The sequence below is a fragment of the Streptopelia decaocto genome (assembly GCF_964273445.1).
Source record: "Streptopelia decaocto genome assembly, chromosome: 4".
NCBI classification, from domain to species: domain Eukaryota; kingdom Metazoa; phylum Chordata; class Aves; order Columbiformes; family Columbidae; genus Streptopelia; species Streptopelia decaocto.
In genome coordinates this window covers 11,261,146-11,288,951 of record NC_138658.1, presented here as the reverse complement: position 1 = coordinate 11,288,951, position 27,806 = coordinate 11,261,146, and the positions used below count along the sequence as shown (strand labels likewise).

The window sequence follows — 27,806 nt, the reverse complement described above, 5'->3', positions numbered from 1 at the left end:
TGTAAAAGGTTTTTAAAATATCAGGAATTTTTGTGTACGACAGCAAATTCCAGCATGCATTGTAGGCGCAAGCATCTCACATGTGCTTAGTTCTCAGTCAGAGTGCTTACGTCTAAATGTTATCATTTTATTCTGCAAACCTTATTTCACACTAGTCTTTCTCTCCTGTGGTCATAAATACAATTACTGAAATGTGGAGTTCGATTATGTTGTTGGTTCCCACCCCCCTGCAACAGCATCCAGTAACAGATACAGGAAAACAGTACTGCCATTTGCTATGATTGTAGCCTAAAAACTATTTATCTCCTCTTTTCAGCTGATAATAGTGAAACAGCGGGAGCAGCCAGAGATGCTTTTCCGACAGTTCCTAGTAGAAGACAAGAGTATTTATGGAGGAGCTTCTTATGTGGATTTCTTATGCTGTGTTCACAAAGAGATCTGCCAGCTGCTCAGTTAAAGACAAATTGAGTAAAAATTTGTCAGTTGCTTTTTGGTTTTGCAAGAGGGAGAGTCATCGGTGCCTGAAGGCTGGCCCACAGCTCCACCATACCCAGGCATTCTCCTGTGCTTTAGTGAACCTTTTCTGTGCTCTTCTTGTACAGTTTCATTTCACACAATCTCACTATTTAGTTTACTTATTAAGCTGTAGACTAGGATATTCTGCACTCAGGTATTAATCTTCTGCGAGGCTCGAGTCTTTAAGCTGAACTGCCAGATTTCAAACTGTCAATGTTTAAGAGCATATGGTATACATTTTCAATACAATATCAAAATATAATTTAGAGAACTCTTTAATTATTCCTTGTGCTCGTCATAAGTTGTACGAGCGCCAGGAAAGATCTCACAATCTATACAGAAGAGGAAAAGAATACAAAACACAGCTTTTTCTAAGTGAGGGCACACAGCTGAATCACATTTGCAGTAATCATGTAGTTCAATCTGAGTACTTAAAAATCCTTAATGTAAAGCTAATCTCTAAAAGATAATCCCCTTTTTTCCTGGAAGGGACTTTCTACAGAAACAGAGCTCTGAGTAACCTTCCACACCAGGGGTTATCCAGGACACAGAAGTGCCTCACTTTATAACTGGACTTAAGTTTAACGACAAGGGACCACAGGAAAAGCAGTACTCAAACAGTCCTTATCCTAAGTTAGGCAGGTAGTGCCACACTAGTGCGGTACAAGTCACTGGTTTTAAAGCAGCGATTATTTTAGCATACTATTTAATTCCATCTCCAAAACTGAACATGCACCCTGGCTAACTGGAATATTCCCAATACAACTTAGATAAACATCTGTCCATCAAATTTTCAGTGGCAGGTCAACCACAAGACAGTTGACACATTAACCAAATGTTATTTGTGGTGCTACAAAAAGAAAGCCTTTTGTTTAACACCAGCGCTGTCTATTACATGACTGATTCATTCAACAGTCACTACTTCGAAAAACAAACCTCTGCTAATATCAATATTTAAGGTAGAATTTAGAAGGGCAGAATCTTCAGAAGAGCTGTTTACCTCGGATACTTCAGCAGTCTGTTTGTATCTTTAGGACCAACACCTCTGCACAAGAGGTCTGAACTTCTCCAGACTTGAAAAGCTACTGTTACAAAAATCAGTGTTTCAAGGAAAACAAAAACCCTCAAAAGTAACAATAAGACTTGGGCCTCATGGGGAAAAAAATAAAAAGTGCCTTTAAACATGTCAGTGTTGCTAATTAGTGCTAATCATTTTTATATCCAAGGTAAGCAGTACAAATGTGTATCTTTTTGGTTCGACTGCTTACCAAAACAATTGTATCCTTTTGCATTGACTGAGAACTCTTAAACTAAGTGGATATATTATAAAAGGATCATCAGACTAAATTCAGCTGCCAAGACAAGCACTTTTTAGTTGAAGATGTTAGCTTGTAAAAAGTATTTGTTGCCATTCCAAATCAGTGTACTTTGTAAAATGACACCAGCAACTATTTGTAAAGACATAACCAATTATTAAATATAATCATTATGTGTGTGTTTATTCTTTCATATACTAAGTTCTGTCCAACACTTCATAAGCAGCTCATAACAGCAGGACTGTAATATTCAACTCAGATTTACAGAAGCTAGGGTTTATCCTTTTTAATTGCTGCAATAATTCTAGTCAAAATCACTTCATGTTTCACTACAAAACTTACCTAGTGCTTGCTTTTTTGCCCATGGGAATGGCTCTAATGGAAAGGATCAGTAAGCTTTCCTCCATGTTATTAAGTTGACCTTCATCACATTACACAGGCAAGATTTCTACTGCAGCAGTTAAGCTGCCACCAACTATACCAATTTTGGAAGGAAAAATAATTTTTCAAGTACATACAGAAACAAGAGGGCTCACTACCTCACCCTTTCAGTTAATGCATCCTTTAAAAGCCATATTCAAGAAACAGAGACTTACAGTTTTTAAGTTGATGGGCTTTACATGTTGTGTTTTTTTTTTTTCTTTTTTCTATAGTGTGTTCTGGTTATTTCTGTCCCCTGCAAAGGATTTAAGAACATCTGAGTATTCTAAAATTAATCCCTTTACTTAATGCCATTTAACTTCCACTGTCAGATTAAAATTGTTCCTTAGTTTTTGCAGCCTAAATCCCATGCCACTGAACAAAGCATTCAGTATCTATGAACGTGCACAGTGAGCCTGTGCTCACGATACTGTGTTAAGGAACAACATCCAAACCCCCCAGATCATTGCCCACTGACCTGCATGGCACACCCAGCATTTCCACCAACTTCTTAATAGCCAGCAATATCAGAAAGTGCGAAGAACTGTCAAGCCAAAGGCTGGATTTATACATGGTGGGTTACAGCTGACTGATGTTTTAAAATCCCTTTGGAGCTAGATGCTAAGACATCCTGAGTATCTCGTCAGTGTAATTGTCAAATCCTTCACTTGATTTATATGGCATGTAAGATACTCAAAGTACTATAAGCCTCTTCTAGAATGGAAAGATAAGACCTAGACAGGCATCCCAAATCAGACTGGTGGCATTATGCATTTGGAAAGAAAAACAACTTGTTAGGCTTTTTATCTTCAAGGACAACATGCTTCAGTTAAGTCACTTGTAGCAGATGAAATATTCATCAGTTCAGTGGTGATGAGCTTTACCCTTCTCCTTTTGTTGAAGTGTTATAGCTGAGAAATTAACTGACAACTGGTAACAAAATTAAAAGCTTTTCATCTCTAAACGTCACTTTAGATACATCACTTTAGATATAGACCAGATCCAAAGTGTTTAAAATAAAAAAAAAAAGACCAGATGTTTTCACTGTATAATGGGGGGGGGGGGCGGGGAGAGGGAGGTAGGAATGCTGTCTCACTAGGGTATTTTCTAAGTATGATCTCCACAGCCGCAAGTACATGACACAAAGCCTTTGGGGATATGCACCCTGCGCTACTGCCTTACCTTTACAGCCCATCTGTGACTGCTGAAACAGCACCTTCCGAGTACGACCAGCAGGTGTCTTTCTTCACAGAGGACATGTAGAATGTTCTATTTCCTTCTCCATTAACCTCAATTTAAAAAGGTAGGTTGCTTGTTAACAACATGTACATTATACTTTCCTGGTGAAGATTGCCCATCCATATAGATAAAATCAAACACTCTCTGGGGCAGTGTTCTTTTTTTTCTTTAGACTACTTTTTAGCTATTTCAACTTTAAAGGAAAAACTGAGAAACTGAACTCTGCATGCTCAGGAAGGATGAATTTGGTAGTTTGGTTTTGTTTTGTTTTTTTTTACAAGACCATGTGCAGTTAATTTCCCAAGTCACTGAAGTCTTGAGCAGCATCCTGAGTTCTGCAAACTGATACAGATGCACATCTTAAACAGTTATTTTTGAGTTTCTTCTTCAGTGTAGCCTAATATTCTATATTAAGAGAAGCTTAAGCATTGAACTATCAGCTATGAACATATAACTGAAAGAAGAAAATGGGAGTTAATATTTTCTACAAATTGAGAAAAAAAGGAATAAGTTTTGTTGCTGGCACAAAACCAACATTCCTCAGGTTGTCTCTGGTATTTATAGGTAAGAACACGATTAGCACAAAAATCAAGAAAAAAGTTTTCTTAATGCAGCATGAAACTACCAGATGCTGTTCTAAGTAGCCTTTTGCAGTCAATGAGTGCCACCCTGAGAACACCCTCTCCCCCAAACCCTATCACTCCTCAGATGTGCTAATATAACACCGAAAGAATCAAAATGTAAACAGGTGAGTTTCACCTACACCTCCGCAGTCCCTTACCAACTACAACAGCAAGGCCCTGAAGTTGACAAGAACCTATAAAAATTTCTGTGCTAAGAATTCATGCACCAGAAGAACAGTTACTGCCTGCTCTTTTACAAACAGTAAGGAGGAAACCACAGGAAAACTTAGTCACCCCAAAACCTCAAGGAAAGCAAACCCACAAAATATTAAGAAAAATATTTCAAAATTAGCTTTGATAAACAAGTTTAATAATCCACTAATTTACAGGACAGTCATTTAAAAGTCAGGCTTCAACAGAGAAACTTCATGAGACTTAAAAGCCAATTTTCCCAAATCCACAACTAAGAATCTGAGACTTCAACAGCCAAGTTTGTTCAGTCTACCAAGCATTGACTGAAAAGGTCAGAGTCGTGGTTTTGCTAAAAACAAATATCATACGTACCAAAGTGAATTCCTTCCTCTTCACTCGATACTCCAGAGCTGATCACCAACAACCTGTTTCCAATGCGCATAACGGCCACAGGGAAAGCAAAACACTCAGTTCACCCTCATTCTCCAGGTGGTTATTTTCAGGAAGCTCTCGCTCTTACAGCATTGCCTCACATTTCCAATATGACCTCCAGCGAGGCCTTTCTACTACTTATATTGCAATGACTCTGCAATAAAACTGTTTTCCCCACCAAAGAACAAAGCTATGGACACTGGGTGAAAATCCCAAAGCAATCCAGACCTATGTGGAAGTTCTGGACTGCATATACACCCACGACTTCTTGCTTACCACGAAGCACAACACGCAACTGCACAGAATTAACACACTCCCCACAACAAACATGAAAAGTGACGGCTTATACACCACAAATAAAAAATGAACTTGTTCCCTATTCCCAGGAATAATTTGGGAAATTTAAACCAAATAAGAAAAAATATAATTCTATTTATTCAATTTGCTCCTTGGTTTAAAAGAAGTTAAAATAGGTGTCAGTATAGACACAGCACTTTTTCTTCCATAAATAAGAGAGTAAGTCTGCTATGGCCATGCAATTAAGAACTGCCCATTCCAACATATTGTTCCAAGTCAGTCCAAACCTGGACCTACAAAGAAGGAAGAGGAATCCATGTTTTGGAGAAAATGACAGTTGTAAAAAAGCCTACATGTTGCAAGTTTTGTAAGGGGAAAGCAAGTATCTTCAGTTCAATCCTGTCCATGGTTTGCAGAGATGATGCTCTCTGCTTTGACAAACAGAAGCTGTCAGGAGGCTGAGTTCAGTGCTGTCAGGTGCAGGGTCCTGCCTACCAGGTGAGGTGATGTGCCAGGCTGGTCACTGGAAGGCAAACTATCTGTAAATGCTTGCACCAAAACCAATTTTAAAATTTATCTAGCTTGAGTCCCCAGATAATTCACTTTATCAAAAACAAGAGTAAGAAAAAGATTCAGAGATGAGGCATGGGAACGGGGTAGGAAACAATTACCTAACAGTCATCAGCGGGTGGGGAAGCCTCCTCTGTGGGTACCTCCACGTCCCCCTCTGAAGCCACCCCTCTCACCCCGAAAGTTAGTTCTGTTCCTCTCTCTGCCCCTTTCTCCTCGGCCAGCCGAAGTCCCGCCTCTTCCTCCTCCCCTTGGGGCGCCACCTCCCCGGTCAGACTTGGACTTGGGTGGTGGTGACTTGGGCCGCAGTCTCTCAATCTCCTCGGTACAGCCGGTCAGGTGGGAATTTGGAGCCGTGAAGTACGAAGAATATGTTTCTGCATTGAAATTGCTGTTTGTGAGGGTGGGTCCTACAGTCAGCCAACCTAAGGAACAAAGCCAGAGTCAACAAAAACAGTAACAAGCTGCATGGACATTATTGCCTTTCCCTAGCAAACAAACACTCAGGTGATGGGGACAGACTCTTGTAGATATCACCTGTATTGAACTGAATGAAAAGGTCACCTCTAGGAAAGCCACATTTTGACACTTTTAAGGCCTTCTTTCCCCTCCCCTCTTTTTTTTTTAAAAAATTACATCTGGCTATGGGAACACTGAAGCTGTGGTTTCAGAAGACCCTTTCCCGCTCCTTCCCACTTGCTCTTACACTACAATGTTTTCCAGTCCCTCTGCGGCCACATTGTAAACCAGATCAGTAAATTCATCTATTTAAAAGTAACATCATCCTCCTCCTCCCTTTTAAAAAAGGCATTTAAACATGAATTGAGTAATTTTGTATCCAGAAACCAGTTGTGACAGTGCATCCAAGAGCACAGCATACTGAAAGCACACATCTGAGAACACAATAAAATGGCAATGCTGTTGTCGAAGCCCACAAGATAAGAAAATAGAGCTTAAAGAGTTAAACTAACCTGTTTATGCACAAACATAACATTCAGTGGGCTCTTCAGCTTCACCAAGTGAAGCATAGTAGGCAGACAGTTAAAACAAATATGTTCCTATTTCTCCATATTATGACCTAACATAGAATTTTGACCTAAAACGGGGCTGCTAAAATAGGGCTTAGACCACTAAAAATGTCAATGGAAACTTAATTTTCTGTTGTATCATATATTAATGAAGAAAAATGTAGTTCAGTAATCTCAACAACACGCTTATAAGGAAAAGAAGAATAATAAAAAAAAAACAAACCCGACAAGACCAGTTCTTTAACACTGTTTGCTTTACCCTGGGAGTTTACATAAATGTGCAGTAAACAAGGCAAATGTTAAAAAGAAAGAAAAGGAGAGGGCGAGAAAGAAGGAGAGGGGCTCATAGTGATTTAAAATTGGTTTAAAGAAAGAAATGGTGCTTCTGAGAACTGTAAATGCACCACACACAGGGAAAAAAGAAAACTCAGTTTTAAATTAGACACATGAACAGGCAAAAATATTGGTTAACAAAAAAATTCTTCTGAAAAAAGTAATAGTTGTCTCAGACTTTCCAAACAATGCTGCTTTGTGACTGACACACAAACCAAAAATGCACCTCCTTGAAGTCTTTTTTCTGACCCATGACTTATCTCTAGAAACCTCTTTGGGACACTGATGGGAATTTTACAAGCAGAGAATTCTGCTACTCTGTCTTACACACGATATAGATACTTTAATTTTTAGAGCTAGTATAGAGTTTACTTCACTATTAAGTCCAAAAATAAAAGTTTCATAGAAAAGAAATATCCGGAATATTACCCTAAAAAGACAGAAATCATACATTTCAGTATTCCAGTAGAATACTGAATAATTTCAGCATTTATTTTCAATTAGAGAAAACATGGAGAAAACAAAAGCCTAAAGGTTTTCTTGTTTGAGCAAATATTTACTTCTAAAAATACTTAAAAACCAAAACTTAACAGTAAGCAGTGTTAAACTGGATTTGTGATTTGGACTTGCTCCCAAACATAATAGTAAGAGCAGAAATTATAACCTAACTGTAATAACACTTAATAGGGTTCTATATGACGTCCCTGCAACACAGGCCAAGGATTCACCCTAGACAGACATTCTTGCTAAGAAAATACACGTGAGAACTTCAGTTCTAGCAAAAGTTTCTTCTATTTCATCACGAGGGTCAGAACATGAACTAGAGCAGAAGCCACTTCGATACTGTCACGGTGTTGAACTGTCAAGTGATGCCACAATCCCTCTCTGATGCTGAACATTAGGCTGGTTAGTTCTCTGAAGGGGAGGGCTGGAAACCTGGGCAGTATCTCCATTCAGTAGATTGTCTCACTCCTGACTAGATTTCCACTATGGAGAAGCCACCAAGAAAGTTCATCTGGCTTTCTGTTGTAGTGTAATCCCATAGTGGGAGAAATGGGGATAGATGCAGAAATACAGTTATTCAGCTGGTGCAAGCGCTGGCAGAAGTATCATACATTTGGATTAACCGTTATTGGCTCAGCTTCCATCAGAACCCACCAAGTGGCCTCAGATGATGGAAGATGGTTATTAAAGTAAATTAACATTCGACAAAAATAAGCATAAGAGCTACCTGGTCGAATTGTACTGTCCCTTCCGAAAAGATGAAGACGTCGTCGTCCAAGGCAGAAATGCTCAATGATGTGAAAGATCTCTACAGGTTTTTCTATGTTGCCAATTTCAGGCTCTTCTGTGATGATGAGGTCAATATCAACATTAGCGTGGATGAAGTCACCATCTGTACTGCGACGCACAGTTCCTTTAATGCCCATGAGGCAGTGCTCCTATGTACAAGGAACACAGAAGAGGACCTGTCACATGCCACACATGCTACTACAGCACAGACGTCTGTGATTTGAGCAAAATGGAGAGAAAAGGAAATTCTAGGCAGAGTAGATCCTACTCTTATACAGAAAAAAGTCTGAAGCATGAACTAGAACAGAACAAGCTGGAGCTACTAAAAAAACCCTTGGAAAACAAAGCAGAGAGTAGGGTGAGCTATCTGGCTTGAAAAACTACACTGCAAAGTGATAATACTCAGATAGAGGCTGAGATAAGATACTTGAACTTCTTCAATTACAGCAAAAGTAGAGCTTTAAGTTGGAAAGGCCGAGAAATCACCACAAGGAGAGTACAAGTTGAAGGCAAGACTAAGGGAGTAGGTATTAATTAATACTTGTATTAGCATTCTGATCCTAACTTTATTCATACATATAATTTTCAAAGTTCCCAGTCATGAAACAGTCTGTCAATGAAAATAAGATGTATTTTTTTCACATTGTAGCTCTGCTACAAAAGTAGCCTTCAGCCTCAGATTTCCTACTAGAAGATAACACTGCATCCAAAAAGTAAAACCACTAGCAAACTGTGAATACACTCTCAGTCAACTCCATCAGCATTAAAAATGTTCTTTAACTGTAACATGCATTGCTTTTCTTTCCTCTGAAACATTATAGATGAATGGAAGTGACTAGCATGTACAATCTATGAATGAGGAATCACCATCATTGGTACAGCAGGAAATGAGGGGTTTACTTATTTATTTCAGAGTTCTGTTTCTGGGAATATTAAACTCAGATGAGCGATCTTCCCCTGTATCCTAAAACACTGATTCACTAACCACCACCAGATGGCTCTAAAAAAAGTTGCAGACAAGAGTATGTAATCGCTCCCCGATTTCTGGCAAGGGTTTTAAGAGTTAGTGAATAAATATGAGAAGTAGAATAGGTGACCTATCAAATCTTCGCAGTTGATCAACTGCACCCAAGCTACAGGGTTTTCGGATCTTACATTTAACTACATAATAAGGCAGAACACTGCTAAGCAAACTGGCCATCAAGTAAAGCCTCACAAATCTAGTCTTCAGAAGAACTACACACAACATGTTATTTTTATAAAATACAGAATCTTATGAGAATCTTAGTACCTAAGATTCTGTAACAGGTGGCACAGCATAAAGCATCCATCAAGAGAGATGTCTAAACTAAATATAACAGGATAGCACTTGCTGTTGTAATCATTGGTAAATACTTCTTGTACAACAGACTACGTTTTAGTCAGAATAAGCTAGCTCAATTTTCAATGTTTCTTATAAAGAGCAATCTCAACCCAACCCTTGTTCAATAAACAGAGAAATTCTCTGATACTAGAAATTATTCTCCTTTGCCAAACAAAGTCACCCCCAAATTGTCTTGTGTTAGTGTTAACCTCCCTCACAAGTGAGCTACACATACTTGCCATACTATATGCAATAAACATACAATATTTATACTTACAAATATTTATAACTACTACAACACACTTGCAAACAAACTTCAGATTAATCTAAACGCAAGTCGAAGAAAGACTCCAGATATCTTAAAGGGAAGTTTATATTCCTAAAAAATGGCAAATATAAGACAGAGTTGAGGATGCTTAGCACTAACAAATGATTAATGAATGTGGAATGAGTCCTGAGATCAAAGACACTTTAAATTATCAAACTGTCAGCCAATATTCTGTATTCAGTAAAACTGCCAGTTACACCCACATATACCCTAAACAGTTATTTATTAATCCTGTCTACATTTTTGAATAACATACATTTAAGCCTCTTAAATCATCTTTTCCCTACACCACATCCCTAAGAAACAGTTTACTTTAAACCAATTCTGTCACTTGTGCATTAGAATCACCTTCAGGAAGTCAGGAGATTCTGGCTGAGCTCTGGTCCCTAACAGTCCAAGCTCTGGGCACATACCTGTACATGAGTATTTAGCCAGTCTTCCAGAGTTATTTTTTCTGACTGCATCCATTTATAATCTACAGTTGTAAAGACTTCTTTCAGCATTAAATTTAGTAAAATTCTACAGCTTAGTTTAGTTCCATTCAAAAGCTGTTCCTCCACCTGCAAGTTTTCTCTTCTAACATGGAAGAGTTTGCATGTCATACAACAGGTATTGCAAAAAGACTAACTGCTTATTTAACATTCACCCATAACTGAAACAACCCAGAAGTCAAAAACATTGCAATGTACAATAACATTTTCTATCCAGCTTCCATTTTTCCTCTCAGGATTTCGTTCTTGTTGCATCCATCTATGAAGCCTCAGCTACATGTACTTCAACACGCCTTATGTGAGTATCACATTTAGAAGACTATAATAGAGATGTACCAAGCAGTGTTAAATGTTGATGAAACTTCTACACCTCACATTGACTACAGTCAAGAAGGGGGCAGAAGTTCATCATTTGTCCTATGAATATGTTTATTTCTATATAATGTACTTTGCAGAAGAGAACTGTGAAGTCCTAGTGTCTGCTTTCCTGAAAGCACGCCACCAACTGCTGTGGAGCACCAGGTGTTTCATTAGCATGAAGAGACAGGATGGGAACAGAGGAGAAACTGAGCCAAACCTTTACCTTGGTTCTTTGGAAAACAGCCTTAGGGTCTAGAGTCTTGGTCTTTCCAGGATTGTTCTTATTCGTTTTAATCCAACAAATGTCCTCACATCTTCTGTAACCCCATTTGCGTAGACACTAAATATTGTAGACAGATAAAGCAGTTCACATTACACCAAAAGCTAAAGGAATCTAAACTGAACCCTCATATAGGTACTTGACTTTTCGTAAAGCATAGATGGAAAAGAAATTTGTCATAGAGTAATAAGATACCTTGTTTACTGGCATGACCGTACTGTGTTTTGTCAAGCTGTCAATTTTTTTAAAAAAGAGGTTTATGTGCACATCAATTTGTCCATGTATCACTTTTATTTAAAAAAAAAAAAAAACACCGCACAGATCCCCTATGCAACTGTGCACTCATTTTCACCTACTGACATTTAAATTTAATCTAGACCAGTCTTAACAACATAGCGATCAGCCGTCTTGTCCTTATCTCCACTAATACCTGCACTCTGATAGTGCTTCATATCAATGCAAAGTTCTATAAACGAGAAGATAAACAACCAAAGGCCTTCACTACCACTTCGTGGTTTTTTTCCAATCCCTAACGCCTGCAAGTGTAGTCTTGAGAAGGGAAGAAATTGGGCATTAAGGACTCAAGCTCATTTGGCTATTGCTGTATTCAAGAACTGTCCAGCTGCTATGAATATGTCTATGACCAAAATCTATCTATCCAAAATAGCTACTTTAACTAACCTCAGAATGAAATGCAGATGATAAAGCAAACAGATTAGTAACCACATGTTAACAAATGCCATCTTGTTTGAACAGAAAGGACTGCTCAAACTAAGGAAAGAATGTTTCAACATAGCAGAAGCCAACTGGAAACTCTGACCCCACCACCCCAACACAAGCAGTGCTACCCCGGCAGGCAGAAAGATTACTCTGAAACTCAAAGACCTTACAGGGAAGTAGAACTTAACAGAGCTCACTAAGAGTAAACCTATTTAAACTCCAGGTGTTTTCTGAAAATAAGCAGTGCTATGCATGCAATTTTAACTCAGTTTATGCAACAGTAGGACCTTTCTACTAGCATGAATATTTTTGGCATAAAACTATTAAGACACCTGTTAAAAAACAGTGATGTAAATGCACTCAACATGGCAACCTGCTCCTATGGCAACATGCATACATCAAGAACGAGACAGCAGTACAGCTTTCTGGTCACTACAGAATTACACTTCCTCACGTAGTCACAGTGACTCATCTGGAAAATAACAGTATCTAAACAGTTAAGGGCAGATACACTTAAATATATTTAATCTACTTTAAGTTAGATATCCTCTACCACAGTAACAAAACATCTCTCAGCATTTACAGTTGAGAATTCTATACAGAAAAAGTCAAGGATAAAAATAAACTCTTAAGCCCATCCCTGATGAATTAAATTAAAACATCATCTTACCACGCGGCCAAGATCCAGACCCTCGCCTGAACCGCACCACAGAAACACAAATGACCTTGGGGCTGCAATTTCTTCAATTTCCAATTTCATGATCTAATAATAACAAAAGTGTTTCTGAATTAAATATAAATTACCAATTATATCAGGAAGAATACTAAACAAGTGTTGAAGCCTTATCACAGAAACCATCAGGAGGCACTTCTATTAAAGATGTTAGTCTGTATACCATTTGCAGCCATCCTCTTAAACTTGTTTCCCAGAAAATATGTTGGAAAAGTTACCATATCAGTACCAAGTGCATGTTTTCAACAGTACTGATGATCAGCTTAATTATTCAACAGAAATTGTATCTGTATAGAAAATTCTAGACTTAAAAGACTAATATAACCCATATGGTTATTTTTTCCCCCTAAACCTCTGCTTTGTTTGATTATTCCATTGGTAGTAAAAAGATTTAAAACAGAGCAATGGTGTTCTGTTTCTCTTCAGCCCTGGAACTACGTATGTGAAGCTTGTGAAGACACATTATGAAGAAAAAACAGTTTAATTCCTATTATCATATAGGAGAGACATCCTCTCCATTTCCACTCTCAGGAAAATTTTTAAAAAAGCAAGAATTTATCAGGACAGTGGTTCAACAATGACGAATGAGTAACACTCAGGATGAAATAACTTCAGATGCAAAACATCTGTTACTCATTACAAGTTGAAAAGATTCATCTGTAACTTGCTAACACACCAAATCAAGCTTCATTCAGTGCCATTGTGGAAAAAAATAATGCAGCAGAAGCCATTCTAAGAGGATATAAATCCCAACTAAGAGGATGACTCCTGACTCCAACACTTCCAGTTTTTTTGTTAGGACAGAATGATTTTTACCCCGGCAATGCTGCCAGGCACCATTTTTGCCTGATGTAACAGAGTGGTGAACACAGACACTACCTCTTCCTTGACATGTACATTACCTCGTGTCTCATTGGAGGCATGAATGCCTTTGTTTTCAAATTAATTCCTTAAAGGTAGACTGAATTTTGATTTGTTCTCATGATCCTTTAGTTTGATTGATTCACTTCTGAAGTTATGCATGTGCAGCCTAAGGGACACACTACATCTACTTTAAGGTAGCACCACCACCTCATTCCCCAGAAATGCATAGAACACAGTTAAAAAAAAAAAATCTCAGCAACAACCGCTTCAGTCTATTGATTCACTCATATTATGACAAATTTGCTGAAAATACAGAGTCCTGCATACCTTTCAAATAGGGTTTCTAAATAACAGGTATTTATTAGTTGCATATTCCCACCTATGTGCCTGAACTTAAGAATTCCTAACGTGGTTAAGCAAATAGTTGTTGTTGTTTTTTTTTTTAATCAGCTATTCCGCTGTATTACAGGTTGGCTGCTTTGTTGTGAGGGTGGGTTTGTTCTTTGGTTTTGGTGGTTGGGTTTTTTGGGGGGGCTGGTGGGGGGTTTTTTTGGTGGTGGTTTTTTTGGTGATTTTTGTTTTGTTAATTTTTTTTTAGTGAGTTTGTTTGGGTTTTTTTTGTTGTTGTTTGTCTGTGGTTTTGCTATGTTGTTGTTGTTATTGTTTTTTTATGAGTAAAGTGTAGATCCATAGAGCAGACAGAGCCAATTCATCGCTATTAGCATTACAAGTTTTTTGTTGAATGTGATAAGGAATACTCAGGTTCAGTCTTGAAGAACAGGACAACTTGGAAGGAGGTTTTGTGTCATCAAATTGTTATGCTTGATGACACACAGCATTTCAGAGCCTCCAGCCTTCACCTTGCTTTTCTATAGCTGACTATTGAAAAGGAGTTACAGAATGGAGTCACCAATACATCTTCAGTGTTTCCTTCCTTACAAGTATCTACATGAATTACTACAGAAAGAACTTTAAAATCTTTTCTATAAGTCAATTCTCTGAATGTTTACTAGAGCACAATAAAACGAAAGCACCAACAGTGATCTGGAAAAGGACCACATCTTGCACATTAAGATTGCTCTTTGTTCCCAAAAAGGGGTCAGAAATCAAAACGGCTTCAAAAAATCTTTGATGTGACTAAACAGTAAAGGAAAACATAAATACAAGAAAAATCTCCACAAGTAAGGTTTATCCATTCTGTTAGGCTTCTCAGGATTACAATTGGTTTGATTGTTAAAATGTCCTACCTAATCAATACTTGGGAGAAAGGAGGCATGCAAGTGAATCAAACTCATCTATTCTTTTGACTAGAAGACTAGAGCATTAAAAAGCACACCTTAAAAATTTCTTCAAGAATTTTGAGAAACAAGGGAATATTTAAATGGATATTCTGAATTTCAACAGCAAAAACCAAACAGAAAACTCATGGAATTTGGGGGTAGGGAGAAAACTCACTATTATTACATTTAAGTTTCAAGCAGGCTCAGAGAGAACAAAAAGGTATATTTAGTTCAATAAACTCCTCAGAAAAATTCCTTTAACACAAATAATGTAGGCAGGCATACAATAAAAAACAGTCTTTTTAAGAATCTAGTCTTTTCTTAAAAAAAAAATCCCTTTTTCCTTAAAACACATCTCAAACATTTTGATACCAAGTTAAATCCTCCAAGTATTTGCTTATGTGCATGTACAAAAATCTTTTTCATGTCAAGATACTTACGTCATCCCAGGTCCAGCATTTTTCATTGGCAGTGATGCCAGTCTCTCGGTAGTATTCTTCCAGTGGTGGTTCCAGGAGAATCACATCAAATTTGGATTTCAGTTCCCTAATATCAAAAGCTTCCAAGTCTGCTTGTAGGTACCTATTTAAACAAAGTTACCACAGTGGTTTGAAAACTACTCCACACAGCACTTCTGTGTAGCCAGTTACAAGAAGGGTCTCCTGTGTAGCTCACATAGCTCCAATGCACAAAATTCAGATAAGATGCATAATGCATTCTCGGTTAACCTAGACTGGATGCTGTTGCATTAAGATTTGCTTTTTTAAAGTTGACTTTCAATAAACAGTTTTTAGGATTCTACTGTGGCAAGCTGGAAACTACTACAGAATCACCAAGCTTTCTGTATAGGAGAATGCATCAACATTTAAGAAGCAAACACTCGCTGACTGGCTAACAGACTTCTCTTCTGCTTCACTTAGGGAAAGTGACATATTTTAGGAATTCCCATTTATTATAAGTTATGTTCAGGAGATTCTGAATACTGGAAGTGTGCTTACTTTTCATATAGTAGAAAAGTATTTCTCTATCCCAATAACAAAAGTCATAATTCTCCCGACATTGATTTTATTAAATACGTGCTGAAATACATCCATATCTGCCCAGTCACTGTTGTATCACTATAAAAAATTATACATTTAACCCTGAAAAAGCTGATTATCAGACACACAGCCCCCTTCCTAAGAAAGTGTCTGGAAGGGATTATTGTACCATAAGCGTACTTGGTGTTATCAGAAGGCAGCTTTTGATTAGAATTGTTTCCCTTTTGTGCTTTAAGGCTAACAATGCCAAACCACATCTAACTTCAAAATAGCAAGTTGCAGTTTGTATCTCAGTTGTTCAGACAACTATTTCAGAGCTTTTCATGTGACTATCATGAAATAATGCTATTTTACCGGGTACAGATTAGGACTCCAGTATATTAAAAGCATTAGGGTCACATTCAGATTGGTTCAAATTCCTGAGAGTAACATGCTCCACACTTATACTGTGTCAAAAGTTCAGCAAAAACTCAGAGGTAATCTGAAATTAATAGGACAAATCACTGCCAGCCAGCCTAAACATTTTTTGGTCTTACACTACAAAGTAACGTTTGATTAATGGATACCAAGATAATAACTGAATATTATTAAAAAAAAAAAAACTGTTACAAGAACAACTGAGGTTATATTAAGAGGCACATTTTTAAAGTTTTTCTTGTTATTGTAAACTGCATCATATAATGAGATTCACGATCATATGACATTCCTTTAGTTCCCACACTAAAACCGGCAGCCCAATCAGCTGACAGTTTGGTCTTAAAAACCAAAGCTTTAGATACTATAAATAATCACACTCTGGAAAGTTTACACACTGTATTAAACAGCTAGATTAAACTAACAAAACCAAACTGATTTTATTCTTCTGAAGTTTCAATTGATTAATTCGAATATACAAACAGAAACAGAAAATGTAAATTTTGAACAGGTGCTAAAGATAGAGATTTACAAAGCAGACAGCTAACTTCAAACAGCTCTGGAGAAGAAAGGCATTTTCCACAAGAACACTTACATGGGAGGAGTGTTAGATTTAGATATCAGCTCATCCTTCAATCTGATGAGCTCTCTAAGTTTTGGGTATTCTTCAAACCTATCTGCTAAGCCTAAGAAGAAGAAAACATGAAGTTAACAACTACTTAGAGAGTAAAACTGTGTCAATTAAGCATTGTCCAGTATTCTGAATAGGTCCAAATATTAATACTTAGCCTCATTTAAATTTTTGTTAGAACAACCCTTTAAAGCGTTGTTAAACCCTTTAAAGCAGTTTTTTAGTTCACTACTTGACCAAAGCCTCCTGCCTTCACCCAGTTAATTATGGCTGTTACTGAACACAGTGTCTATGCACTGATCTTCTCTAGACCACTACAGTGATTGAAGCTACACAGCTTCTTTTATCAGCAGGAACCAATCTTTCATTTCAAGAGCCAGAATGGAGCCAGAATGATGAAAGTTATTTTGTTACTACCCCCATCCATAAGTTTATACTAAGATCTAATTAACACTCATTTACAGAATACCCTTATTGAACCTTTGAAGACAATTTCTACGATGGCAATTGGGTTGTTGCTGGTTCCCTTAAACAACCCTTTTGTTGAGATGTGGCACTTTGGGATCAGTCACAAAGATCTGAATTACATGTATATTTATTTATTGGGTTCCTAGACTTAGCTTTATTACATTAATTTTCAAACCTTTCATATATACAGAATACAAAAGGGAGAACCCTAATTAGGTTTTCTGCAGCAAACTTTTTTTTAAAAAAAGAGAAAAACAAACAAACTTTTCAGTATGTTACATTCCCCCTTCAAAAAAATTAAGTAGAAACAGTGTGTTTTTGCTATGGCTAGCAATAGTCTCAGCACAAACCAAAAAGGTACCATTCCTGCCTCCCAGTTCAACTTCAGTAGGAGTTATTTACAAAGCTTCATGTTCATTTAAATTTACAACATTAAATGATGCTAATCCATGGAGTAAAAACAACCAACCAACCAAAGAACACACCCAACAAAAAAACCCCACCAAACAACCAAAAAAGCCCCCCACAACAAAAAAACCCAAATCCACAAATTGCGCAACCTTTCATCCCTCTCCTTATATTAATTCAAACTTCTGAATTTCCAACCCTAGCATCACACCAGTAAATGCAAAGTTCTTAATATGTAACCTTATTATCTATTATTACAAGTGCATAAAAACCCCAGAAGTTATTTCATTCTTTTCCTTAAATACGTAACATCTTAAAAACACCATCATGTTCTGATTTCCACTGCTGTGCTGCTTCCAGCCAGTGCAAGTCAAATACTCCTGAACCAGCAGAAATGGAAGCCAGTTAGCAGCTAAGCAACAGATGTAAAAGAATATTCAATTGAGATGACTTAAGTTGTTTAAAACCAAAACAAAACCATCAACCAAAAAACCCACAACAAACCACCAAGAAAACTAAAACCAAAATGAACCCACACAAAGACACACAAAAATAACCCCACAGGTCTCCTCTTCCAACAGCAACATCAAAAGGGTGTAACTGGGTACTCTGGAACTAATACTCCCCCTACAGCATTTTGTAGGGTCATGTCCAACTATGAAGTAGCACCTAAGCAGAGGTCTGATCTTCACGTAGAAAGTCTTCGCTAATCAACTTGACACACCTCATTTCTAATAAAGGGTCTAGACTAACTGCTGCTGATACGCTCATTTCCATACTACCACTCATATAACAATTTGTCCTGTTCATTCTCAATTCTTTATGCAGCACGGAAGTCAAGAGTCAATAACACAGGCTGCTATTTCTTCATTTTCATCTTATTTCAAAGAACAGTGTTGAAGTACTTCAAGTACAAAACTGTTGAGGCCCAGATGCTTTTCAGATAGAAACATAACTGAGTCAGGACAGGTTTTCATACTGAACATCCAGATGCCTTTCACAGAAGCATTCACAAAATACAGAGAGAAATAAACTGCCTCAATGGACAAACAAAACCTCTTTGGGCTGACAACTATAAACACAACACACTTAGCCTGACAAATTTGATAAAATATAGGCAAGCGTTGCAGAAAACTGCAAAGGGAGATGTCCTGCTTTTTGTTTTTTAATCAAATAACTACCAGGCACCCCTTCTGGGAAACAAAAGCAAACCGTACCTTAGCTTTAGAAGGATTAAATTCATGCCTAATAAAGTAAGATTTCTATAACAAGTTCAGTGATGGCTGGATGAACATAAACTTAAAAAAATAACATCCTCTAAGCTCAATAATATTTTGGGCCTTCTAGTGAGTTGTCAGCAGTTATATAATTGAGCTGGTGCATACTATCCATATTGCTTACTGACATAAATGTAAGTATTTGCCATACTTTACATGCTATATGCATTATTGGACGCAGTACAATCCAGGAAACAGCTGAACTGTAAATCAGTTATTCAAATTTCCAAAAGTTTCAATATCTGCTCACTAGACTCACCTATTTTCTGGAACAAGAGCAGCTTAGTTTAAAAAAAAAATAATTCCTGATTAAATAGTTTCAAATAAAACCAAGAGTAAGAACAGCCTTGGTAATAATCACCTCCTAACTGATTAAAAATAAAATAATTCATATAAATTTATATATTGAAATATATGCACTAACAGAGACAAAACTATGAAGTATATGTGTATCTACACTTCCCAGTAGCTGTAAGGAATTAAAAAGGGGAAGAAAAAGAAGCGCTGTCAAATCAGTTATCTTCAAACAGTTACTGACAATGACATACCAACATCTCTGATGAAGTTCTGCGGTCTGTGTCCGGTATCCACGAAGTGTTGGCAGTAATCGTTGTGTGGATTTAAGCTCTGAGTACCCTGGAAATCAAAAGGGACTTCAGTGACAGAAATAGGGAGATAACTGGACATACACACACACTACATGTGTTAGTCTGATAAATGAGAAAGTAACAGATTTCTTTTTTATAACATGCCTTTATAAGATACAGTAGTCAAGACTGTTGTGTTTTCAGTTTCAAATCAGGCCCACTGTTGCTCCAGCTTATTGTAGGTTGACCCAGGTGTTTAGTCAGATCAATGTAAGCACTACATAGTCATATATTTCACAGGAAACTTCCATATTTGCGAATTCCAGTCAATTCAGCCTTTAAAGCTGTATTTCAAATACCATCAATTGCAGAAATAGTTTAACATAACTATGTCAGCTTTGACTAGACTCCTAACTGCAAAAGCAGCTCACCTTAAGAAAAGTACTGGAATCTTTGTAAATCTCTTCTTCATAGGGCAGGTTCTCTTCATCCTGCTGCAGCTCTACTTCATCCTTTGGAAAGAAAGCAGATATTACAAATTTGCAAGATCATGATGTTTCTCTCCTCATTATGATTCTTCTTCTTAAGGAAAGCTGTGGGCTGTCTACAAACATAAGTCTCCTGAAACAGCAGATCATGAATTATTCCAAATTCAGTTTTGGACAGGGAAAAAAAATACCTATTCCCAAAAAGTCTACTTCTCATTAATGAGGAGAGTCTCTGGGAAAGACCTCTGAAAGAAGAATAAAATAAGAAACCTTTCATTTCTAGACCCTGACAGTGTAGGCAGTGCTTTACAACCTTGGACTAAAGCAAGTGATATCTTTTATTGAAGTTTTTCTGTAGTAGAACCTTTGAACGTTTATATCCATGCAATCATCTCTTATGTTCCAGCCTTAGCAGCTGAAACCATCTTTATATAACCTGTTAAAGTCCACACTTTGCAGAAACAGCACACGGTACAAGCCTGTATTTCATTTAGACTGTTCTTAAAAGTAACTTTAAAATTGCCATTTTGTAGTCTCAAAATGTACAGGAGACAGGAATCTTATTGCTATTTTTCCCCAGTTGTGTGTCACCAACTGTTCATTCATCAGATTTCTGAGATTCAGAAATCTGTCTCACTGACATACTCCGAACATCCAACATAGAACTCAGAAAAGAGAAACAAAAGGTAGACTTGCTTCTTCACGTCACTTTCTGTTTTCCCATTGATCCTGAAACAACCCAGTACATAAATTATAATAAATAAAACTGAAGAACCAATTAATAATATGATTTCCCATATTTTAGTAGGATGCATGTACTTTTCCATACGTTACTCATAACAACAGAAATCTTAATCAGTTAGTATAGTGCTTCATATGAGGAGGAAAGCTGTCTCAAGGCTGAGATATTTAAGAAAAAAAAAGAAAAAAAGACATTTTAACACATGGAAATAAAATGAAAGATGGAGAACCAGATTCCTCATAGAAAGGAACCAAACCTCTCTCATAAAACACATCTTAAGTCAAAAATGCAGAGAAGAGGCTATTATTAACTGCTGCATTTACCCTATGCTGTATATGCTGTCCGAATGCAGAATATTCTATCGAAATTGGAGCTTTGAACCAACTTCTGAAATGCCTGCTGTGACTAACAGATCACAAATTCACCCTCTCCCCACTATTCAGGTAGAGAACTTGCAGAGATACAGTTTTTTGTTCGTTTAACCAGACCAAAAAGAGAAAGATTACTCAATCAGAAACAGCAACAGTGTTTACAAGGAAAAAGAATGAACAGCAGATAAAGAGCAGCAAGTGTTATTCAGGCAAAAAGAGCTGAAAGCTTGAGTTTTACTAAAAACTGCTTATGTCATCATAAGCTTACACCTGTTTCCCCTCTCCCATCTTCCTCTAAATCTTTGCCTTCTGATGATAAACACTTGTTAGACACCTACTTCTGAGTCATCCCACTTCTCTTTATGCCTTCGTAAGTGATTAAAAAAAAAAAAAAAAAAAGAAAAAAAGAAGTCTTGTGGTTGCAAACAAAAAACCCAAACCACCAACTTTCAAAGGGAAAAGGACACAGTCAAAGCTGAGGCACAATGAAATTAACCATAATACAAGATACCGGGCTCTTGTACGTTCATCATCCTTATTTCCCAAATCTGCTATATTGTTGCTGAGTTAGGGAAACAGAAACTACCCATAATATTTAAATTACAAAAGACACATTAAGCAAATATGATGATTCAACCCAGTAAGATTTTTTCAGCCTCCAGTACAATGACATGGAAGCGTTACAAGCTTGCAGCCCGCTGCTTGCAGAAACAAAGTAAAAAAATGGCTGTATCAAATTAGGCTGCCAGACAGCAAATTGGAATCACAGGGATTTTTGTACTTCATACTAACTTAAAACTCTGGAACAATTTCCCATAATACACTGTTAATACCAGACACTTATACAAGTTCAAACAATTGAGTAAATTCACATGGGGAAGGGGAGATGTGAAGCAACAACCCCAGCTCTCAGGAGGCTATGAAGAGTCTGGAAGCAGCAGTAGATGGTCTGGTTCCTTTACCTGACACTTCCAAATACAGAGCATGAACCTCAACTAACCCTAGTACAACACAGTTCCACAAGAACAAGAATACTGCAGACGTTCTAAAGAACTAATATCGATTACTCATTTTTGCCAATAATGCATCTCTTCCATATCTCCCACCTCTGTGGTTTGCAATGCAGAGTCAAGCAGGAAGCTTAACAAGCACCCTTGTGATCCTTTATTTTCCTATCAGCCTGATGATCTTTAAGAACCGTCACCGTAAGTTTACACTTATTCTACCAAAAAAAAACAAATCCACAAAACCAAAAAATACCAACTTTTTTTTAATCAGATGTTCCTACATGGCTGAGATAACATGTTTCATGTTTCATTTGAAAAACAGCTCTCACGCTTCTCCCATATAATAAAAAAGTCGATGTCACCGCTCAGCCTTCTCTCAAAACATCAAGTGTAAGGCACTGAGGTGTCATCAGCTCACTTCACTTTCCATCTGCAACACCAGAAACTGACAGAAATCCTCTAAAACACACACCTACATTTGTTTAAAGGTTTCATGCCCACATCCACACAGAGTGCCCCTGCAGACCTTCTGCCATCACACTGCACCACAGTAATGTCACATCTTCCCAGTAACCCCCCTCCACTAGCAATTACAGCTCACTCTCAGGCTCCAGCTAGAGCAGTCGAGGTTTGAGGACAGATTCATTTCCACCAAATCTGAAGTCAGGGCACTTAAAAAGACTGTGAAACTGCTTCAGAAGGATTAACTGATACTACCACATAGAACCCAACAAGACGGGTTCTAAAGACGCGAATCACTTAACATCAAAAATACCTTTAATTTTCCTAGCAGAACTGACAAACTTGCAATATTTGTCTGTAACACTAATAGTTAAGTGTTACTTTTGTCTAACGAGTATTAATCACAACTCAATAGGGCTTGATATCACAAGGATCTAGATTCTTACATCAGTTCATATTACAAGGCTAAATTTAAACAGGCTTAGAGTACTAATGAAAATGTTACATAAATATAGATGGGATCTTACTATATTCTTATCTCTTTGCCAATAGGGAATTAGCGATGTCTGTAGAAAACAGCTGATGGCGCCACTACAGATGTTCTGCTTGGGGGTTTCAAGTTTCTCAAATCTGTTCACTTGCTTGACTGAAGTTGGTCAGAGGTAGTATTATTAAAATATTCTTCAATTTCAACTATACAGCAAGAGCCTGGCCACTTGTAAGTGGTTACAGCCCAAATCAGGGTAAATCTTCTCCATGCTAATGGAGAAAATTCTAAGATTCATATGCTTCGTCAACTGAAGTGACTTATCCACTTATATTTCACAGAAAGAACAACTAGCTGTTTAAACACATACTTGGTGAAGGAGTAAAACTGATATTAACTCATCACTAATGTGAGCACAAAAAGCCCACTTCACAAATAGCACATGTACTCTGTAAATCCTTTGAGGTGGTAACTTAATTGGTTTGCTAAACAAGATGTACAGGCTAACACTTGCATGTTAAGAAAAAAGTCTGTCCATTTTACAGATAGGATGCAAAAACTAGTCATCAAGGAATGTTCTGTCATAAATCAACTTTTTGTTTTAGTAAGACAGACATTATTACAGAAAGATTTATAAACCTGAACACAAAGGTAACACTACCAAGCACTCACATTTCAAAAATTACTATTTTTAGGCATCCAAGAGAACAGCAGACACTGCATTATTTCATAAATGCACTGACCTTGATTCTACATAACCACAGAAGCAAGGTTATGAGGACAAAGAAAAGCAGGGGGGGGGGATAGGATATATACTACAACAAAATCACAATGCAAATCAGAAAGACAGCTGTTTCATAACCATGCATTTGTTTAATGTCCTTTCTCTACCACTCATCTTAGCCAAAACATCACATTAGATATCAAAGAAGAAAGCTATCAAATAGCTCTTGGATAAGCACTTGAAAAATGAAGGGCATACGAGTTTGACAACCACTAATTGTTCAGGGGCAATGCATGCGTTTTTCTTTGTTTTTTAAACTGACCTTTTCCTGGATATTTTGGATACTTAAAGCATACCCCAAACCAGGCATCTTGCTTCCATTCCCTTAGAATTCCTTATTTCTTCCATTCATCCAGAACCAAATTCCTTTGCACTTAACAGGCAGGTTTGGAAGATACCCTCAGTCTCCCCATATTTCATCCAATCACCTGTGCCACTTGCTAAAATGCAAGCTTTTCTTCTCAAACAAAGAAATTCTGGTCAAGACTTCTTTTTTTGTGTGTACCCAAGCACACACACATTTTACCACTTCTTCGCACAGAAGACAACGAGCCTTAGCACAGTGCTGTTTCCTGTGGGCACTATCACCTAAGCCTACCTCTTCCTAGGAGCAGTACTAAATTAAGCCTCCAAATACTGGGTTCTGGTGAGTGCAGAGTTCAATGCATCTAAGCCACATCTGAAGAAAATTACTAAGCGTCCATGCCCCCTCTCTTAGATCATCAAGGGAGATGCCACTGAGGGACACCTGCTTTAAAGTATCTATACACATCACATTTGTTTTTATTTATACACACATATATTTTATATGTCCCCCTAGAGGCACAGGAACACCGAGAAAAAAAGACACTTCTTCCTTTTTTTCTTACCTTATATTCTTCAATCTCTTCTTCATCAGCTTCTCCCTCATCTGGATATTTGCGTTTTGCATTTGGTGCAGAAGTATCATAAGCAGCCCTACAAACATACAAAAAAAAATCATCATACAGAACAGTTTCTCTCTGGAGAGAGAACACTTCAGAAATCTCTGATCATCTGCCTTGACTACATATTTCTGCCAAAGTCTGAAATTATTTTGAAAACTTGCATATCAAAAGTTGTTCCTCTCTCAGTATATTTGAGAGCAGCACAACTTCTTAAAGACAAGACTCCCGACAACAGGTATCTCATGGAATAATTTTCCTGCTCTAGAAAGTACAGCTTATTTTAACCAAAACAGTACAGAAACAAATTCAAGCCTGCACACACAAGGAAATTACTATTACACATGAGAATTAATAAGCACTAGCTATACTGTCCTAGACACGTCTTTTGTTCCATAAGAACTTTTGAACTAAATTGCCCTGTAATTGCTGTTAGCAGAAATATAAAGGCTGGAGGGCAATGCAGGTGGCATACTCTCAATTCACACCTGTTTTGCTCCACAGCAACTTTTTAACATACAAAGCAAAAGTCAGCCTTGATTTCCAAACTGTTACTAGAAGTTAACAGGGAAAACTTTCTCACCTTATTCAAAGTTCAGATTTGAGTACATAAAGCATTATTGTTCACTGAATTGTATGTTTTAAAATAAACTGTGGGATTTTAGCTTGCTTTTTGGAAAGCATTCTCATTGTACGTCAAAAACTTGTATTACTATTATAAGAAACTAATTTCTAACAGATACCGTGCAACAATACTGACCGACACGTTTCTCTTGTTTCAGCGATTTCCCGCTGGTCATCTTTACTGTTCAGCACAGCACCAATGCTGTCTGCGTTTTCAGCTCCTAACTGAACAAGGGGCAACACAAATTCAAGCAAAAGTTACTTCTGATTGAAAAAACAAAAACGAAGCCAAAACACTAACAATCGCGAACCCAAAGGGCCGCTCTTTCAACCCGACACCCTCTCCCACGAGCCAGGCCCGGCTGGAGCCCCCGGCAGCGACGGCCTCCTCCTCACCGGACCTGCGGGGCCGAATCGCGCGGCTCCCCGGGGGTCGCCGTTTCCCCTGCCCACCCACTGGGCAGCCGGGGGCAGCGGCACGACCGATCTGTGGCGACGGGGACACGCAGCCGCCCCGAGGGGAGCCAAACGGCCCCCGCGCCGCCGTTAGGGAAACCGTTACACCTGAGGTAGCGCGCGCCCGCTCCCCCCTGCCCGCGGGGAAAGGGCGGGGCCTACGAGCTCGAGCGCCCGCCGGCGGGCCCTGCCGGGGGGGATGGTCCCGCTGCCCGTTCAGCGCAGCGGCCGGACCGGCCGACCCCTGCCCGCTACCTGCTGCGCCAAGAGCTGCCGGCGGAGCTTCTGCCGCTCCCGGATCTCCTGCAGCCGGCTGTTCATCGCCGTGCGGCGGGAGTCCGCCACCGCGCTCCGCCGGGCTCCTGCCGGTACGTCACTTCCGTCCCCTGTGCCAATGGGTGCGGCGGGGCGGCCGCGTGACGCTGTGGCCATGGCGGTTGCGGCAGGGGAGGCAGCTGTGCCCTCCGCAGCAGCGGGCTGCCGTGCTTGGGGAGCCGGCGTGGGCAAGCTAAAGCCGCCCGGAAACCCTTCAAGAAACTTGGGGTGATAAACCTGCTTCAGGGCCGCACCGCGCTCGGGAGCCGCCCGAGGGCAGAGGAGCCACCGCCTCGGCTGGCTCTGTCCCGTCTCGCCGGGGGCGCGGGGTGGATCTGAGCTGTGAACTCCTGCACAGTGTCCGGTATGGCGGGGGCAGACTGGATACCCTGACGTACAGATAAACCGGGTCTGAAGTGTCACACGTTAGCCTCTAGATTGATGGAAATCCCATTTCCAGACTCTCCCGGAGTCACTGAGCACACCACTTACCTGGTTTAATGTAGTTTATGTGTTATTCAAATACAGATGTTAAATTCATTTTCACTCAACCATTGCAATGGAAATTCCATCACTTAGTCCAGGCAACCAGCTGTGCAAAATCTTTGGAGAGGTTTTCTTCAGCAAGGTCTGTTCTCTGGGGTATTTCACAGCTGTGACAGCTTACTGCAATTTATTGCTTTTTGAGGGTCCAAATCTTAGTTTTACATACTGCTGGTTTTCTTCTTCCTTCTCTCTTAAGGCCAGAACACTACTTCTTTCCTACACTTTCACCCTACTACATCCTTTATATCCGATTTCAATATCCAATATAATTATTTGTAGGTTAACCTTTACATTTTGCTTCCATCTTTCAGATTGTTTAAAAAGTTAGAGTTTGAGGGAGTTTTGTGAAATTTTTAAAGCATTTTTCATCTAATTTTTGGTCTTTCTCTCGCTTCCTTCTTTCCTCCCCCTCTCATATTTTATTCTGTGTCTTTGTATATAATTCATATGACATGCTGATTTTCATTCTGACAGCTATTCATATTACAAGAAGAATTGAGATTGAAATAAAGGCCCACAGTCTGAATTCAGAAGTTGTGTAATAAATAAACTTCAGTTTGTAGCATCTCACAAAAGGAAACTTAACGAATACACATCACAAATGATCTCAGCAGTTACAATTCATGCTAATGTTTGCTTTCCTGAAATGGACCATTTTTTCCTGTAATTATCAGACCCAAATATGTGGACAAGAAGAGCTGAAAAGTGACATTCAGTGCTCTGTTGCATGGTGTTCCTCTCCTGTTATCCTACTGACAGATACCACCACAGGTTTGTGATACAAGCTGTTACTCTATTTTTTAATGTGGTATATATGGTATACATGTCAATAACATTATGCAGGTCAAACTTAAAGATACATGAAGAGAAGGAAATGAGAGCAGTGCAGACTAATGCAGAAAGAAACAGTAATTCCAAGTATTCACTTTTCTCAGTGATAGAACATCCTAGAAGAATGATGGAGTTTTACAAATTAAAAACCTAAAATATCAAAAGGTGGGGTTTTTAATCTCCTTAGGAAATACATTACTGTCCTATCTAAGGAGATGTTATGGAGAAAGAAATGCTACCTTGCACTACTGGACACTTCCTTGATGT

The 27,806-nt window shown here is 38.4% G+C and overlaps 2 protein-coding genes across 2 annotated transcripts in view; one reads left to right on the top strand and one right to left on the bottom strand.

The window, feature by feature from the left end:
• Positions 1-2,005, top strand: part of SEC24D (SEC24 homolog D, COPII coat complex component) — a 56,633-nt gene extending 54,628 nt beyond the window's left edge. The window contains exon 23 of the mRNA XM_082052027.1: positions 317-2,005. Within this exon, the coding sequence (XP_081908153.1) occupies positions 317-457 (141 nt within the window). The 3' untranslated portion in view covers positions 458-2,005. The remainder of the gene's footprint in view (positions 1-316) is intronic.
• A 1,743-nt stretch (positions 2,006-3,748) lies between these two features.
• On the bottom strand, positions 3,749-26,414 carry METTL14 (methyltransferase 14, N6-adenosine-methyltransferase non-catalytic subunit). Its single transcript, XM_082052028.1, has 11 exons — positions 26,103-26,414; positions 25,528-25,616; positions 24,714-24,801; positions 19,935-20,015; positions 19,465-19,552; positions 16,728-16,818; positions 15,119-15,260; positions 12,472-12,564; positions 11,025-11,141; positions 8,198-8,408; positions 3,749-6,030 (listed from the first exon to the last, which is right to left on the bottom strand). Exons 1-11 carry the CDS (start codon positions 26,277-26,279, stop codon positions 5,717-5,719), a joined length of 1,491 nt encoding a protein of 496 aa, XP_081908154.1. The 5' UTR covers positions 26,280-26,414; the 3' UTR covers positions 3,749-5,716.
• Between the last annotated feature and the right edge of the window lie 1,392 nt (positions 26,415-27,806).

Excerpts from the sequence above, each read along its gene's own strand:
- METTL14 (XM_082052028.1), bottom strand. The coding sequence starts at position 26,279 with ATGGCCACAGCGTCACGCGGCCGCCCCGCCGCACCCATTGGCACAGGG. Across the intron at positions 19,553-19,934 it reads ATTCCAGTACTTTTCTTAAG|GGTACTCAGAGCTTAAATCC; the intron begins GTGAGCTGCTTT and ends TTTGATTTCCAG. Across the intron at positions 12,565-15,118 it reads AATGCTGGACCTGGGATGAC|ATCATGAAATTGGAAATTGA; the intron begins GTAAGTATCTTG and ends TGTTATTATTAG.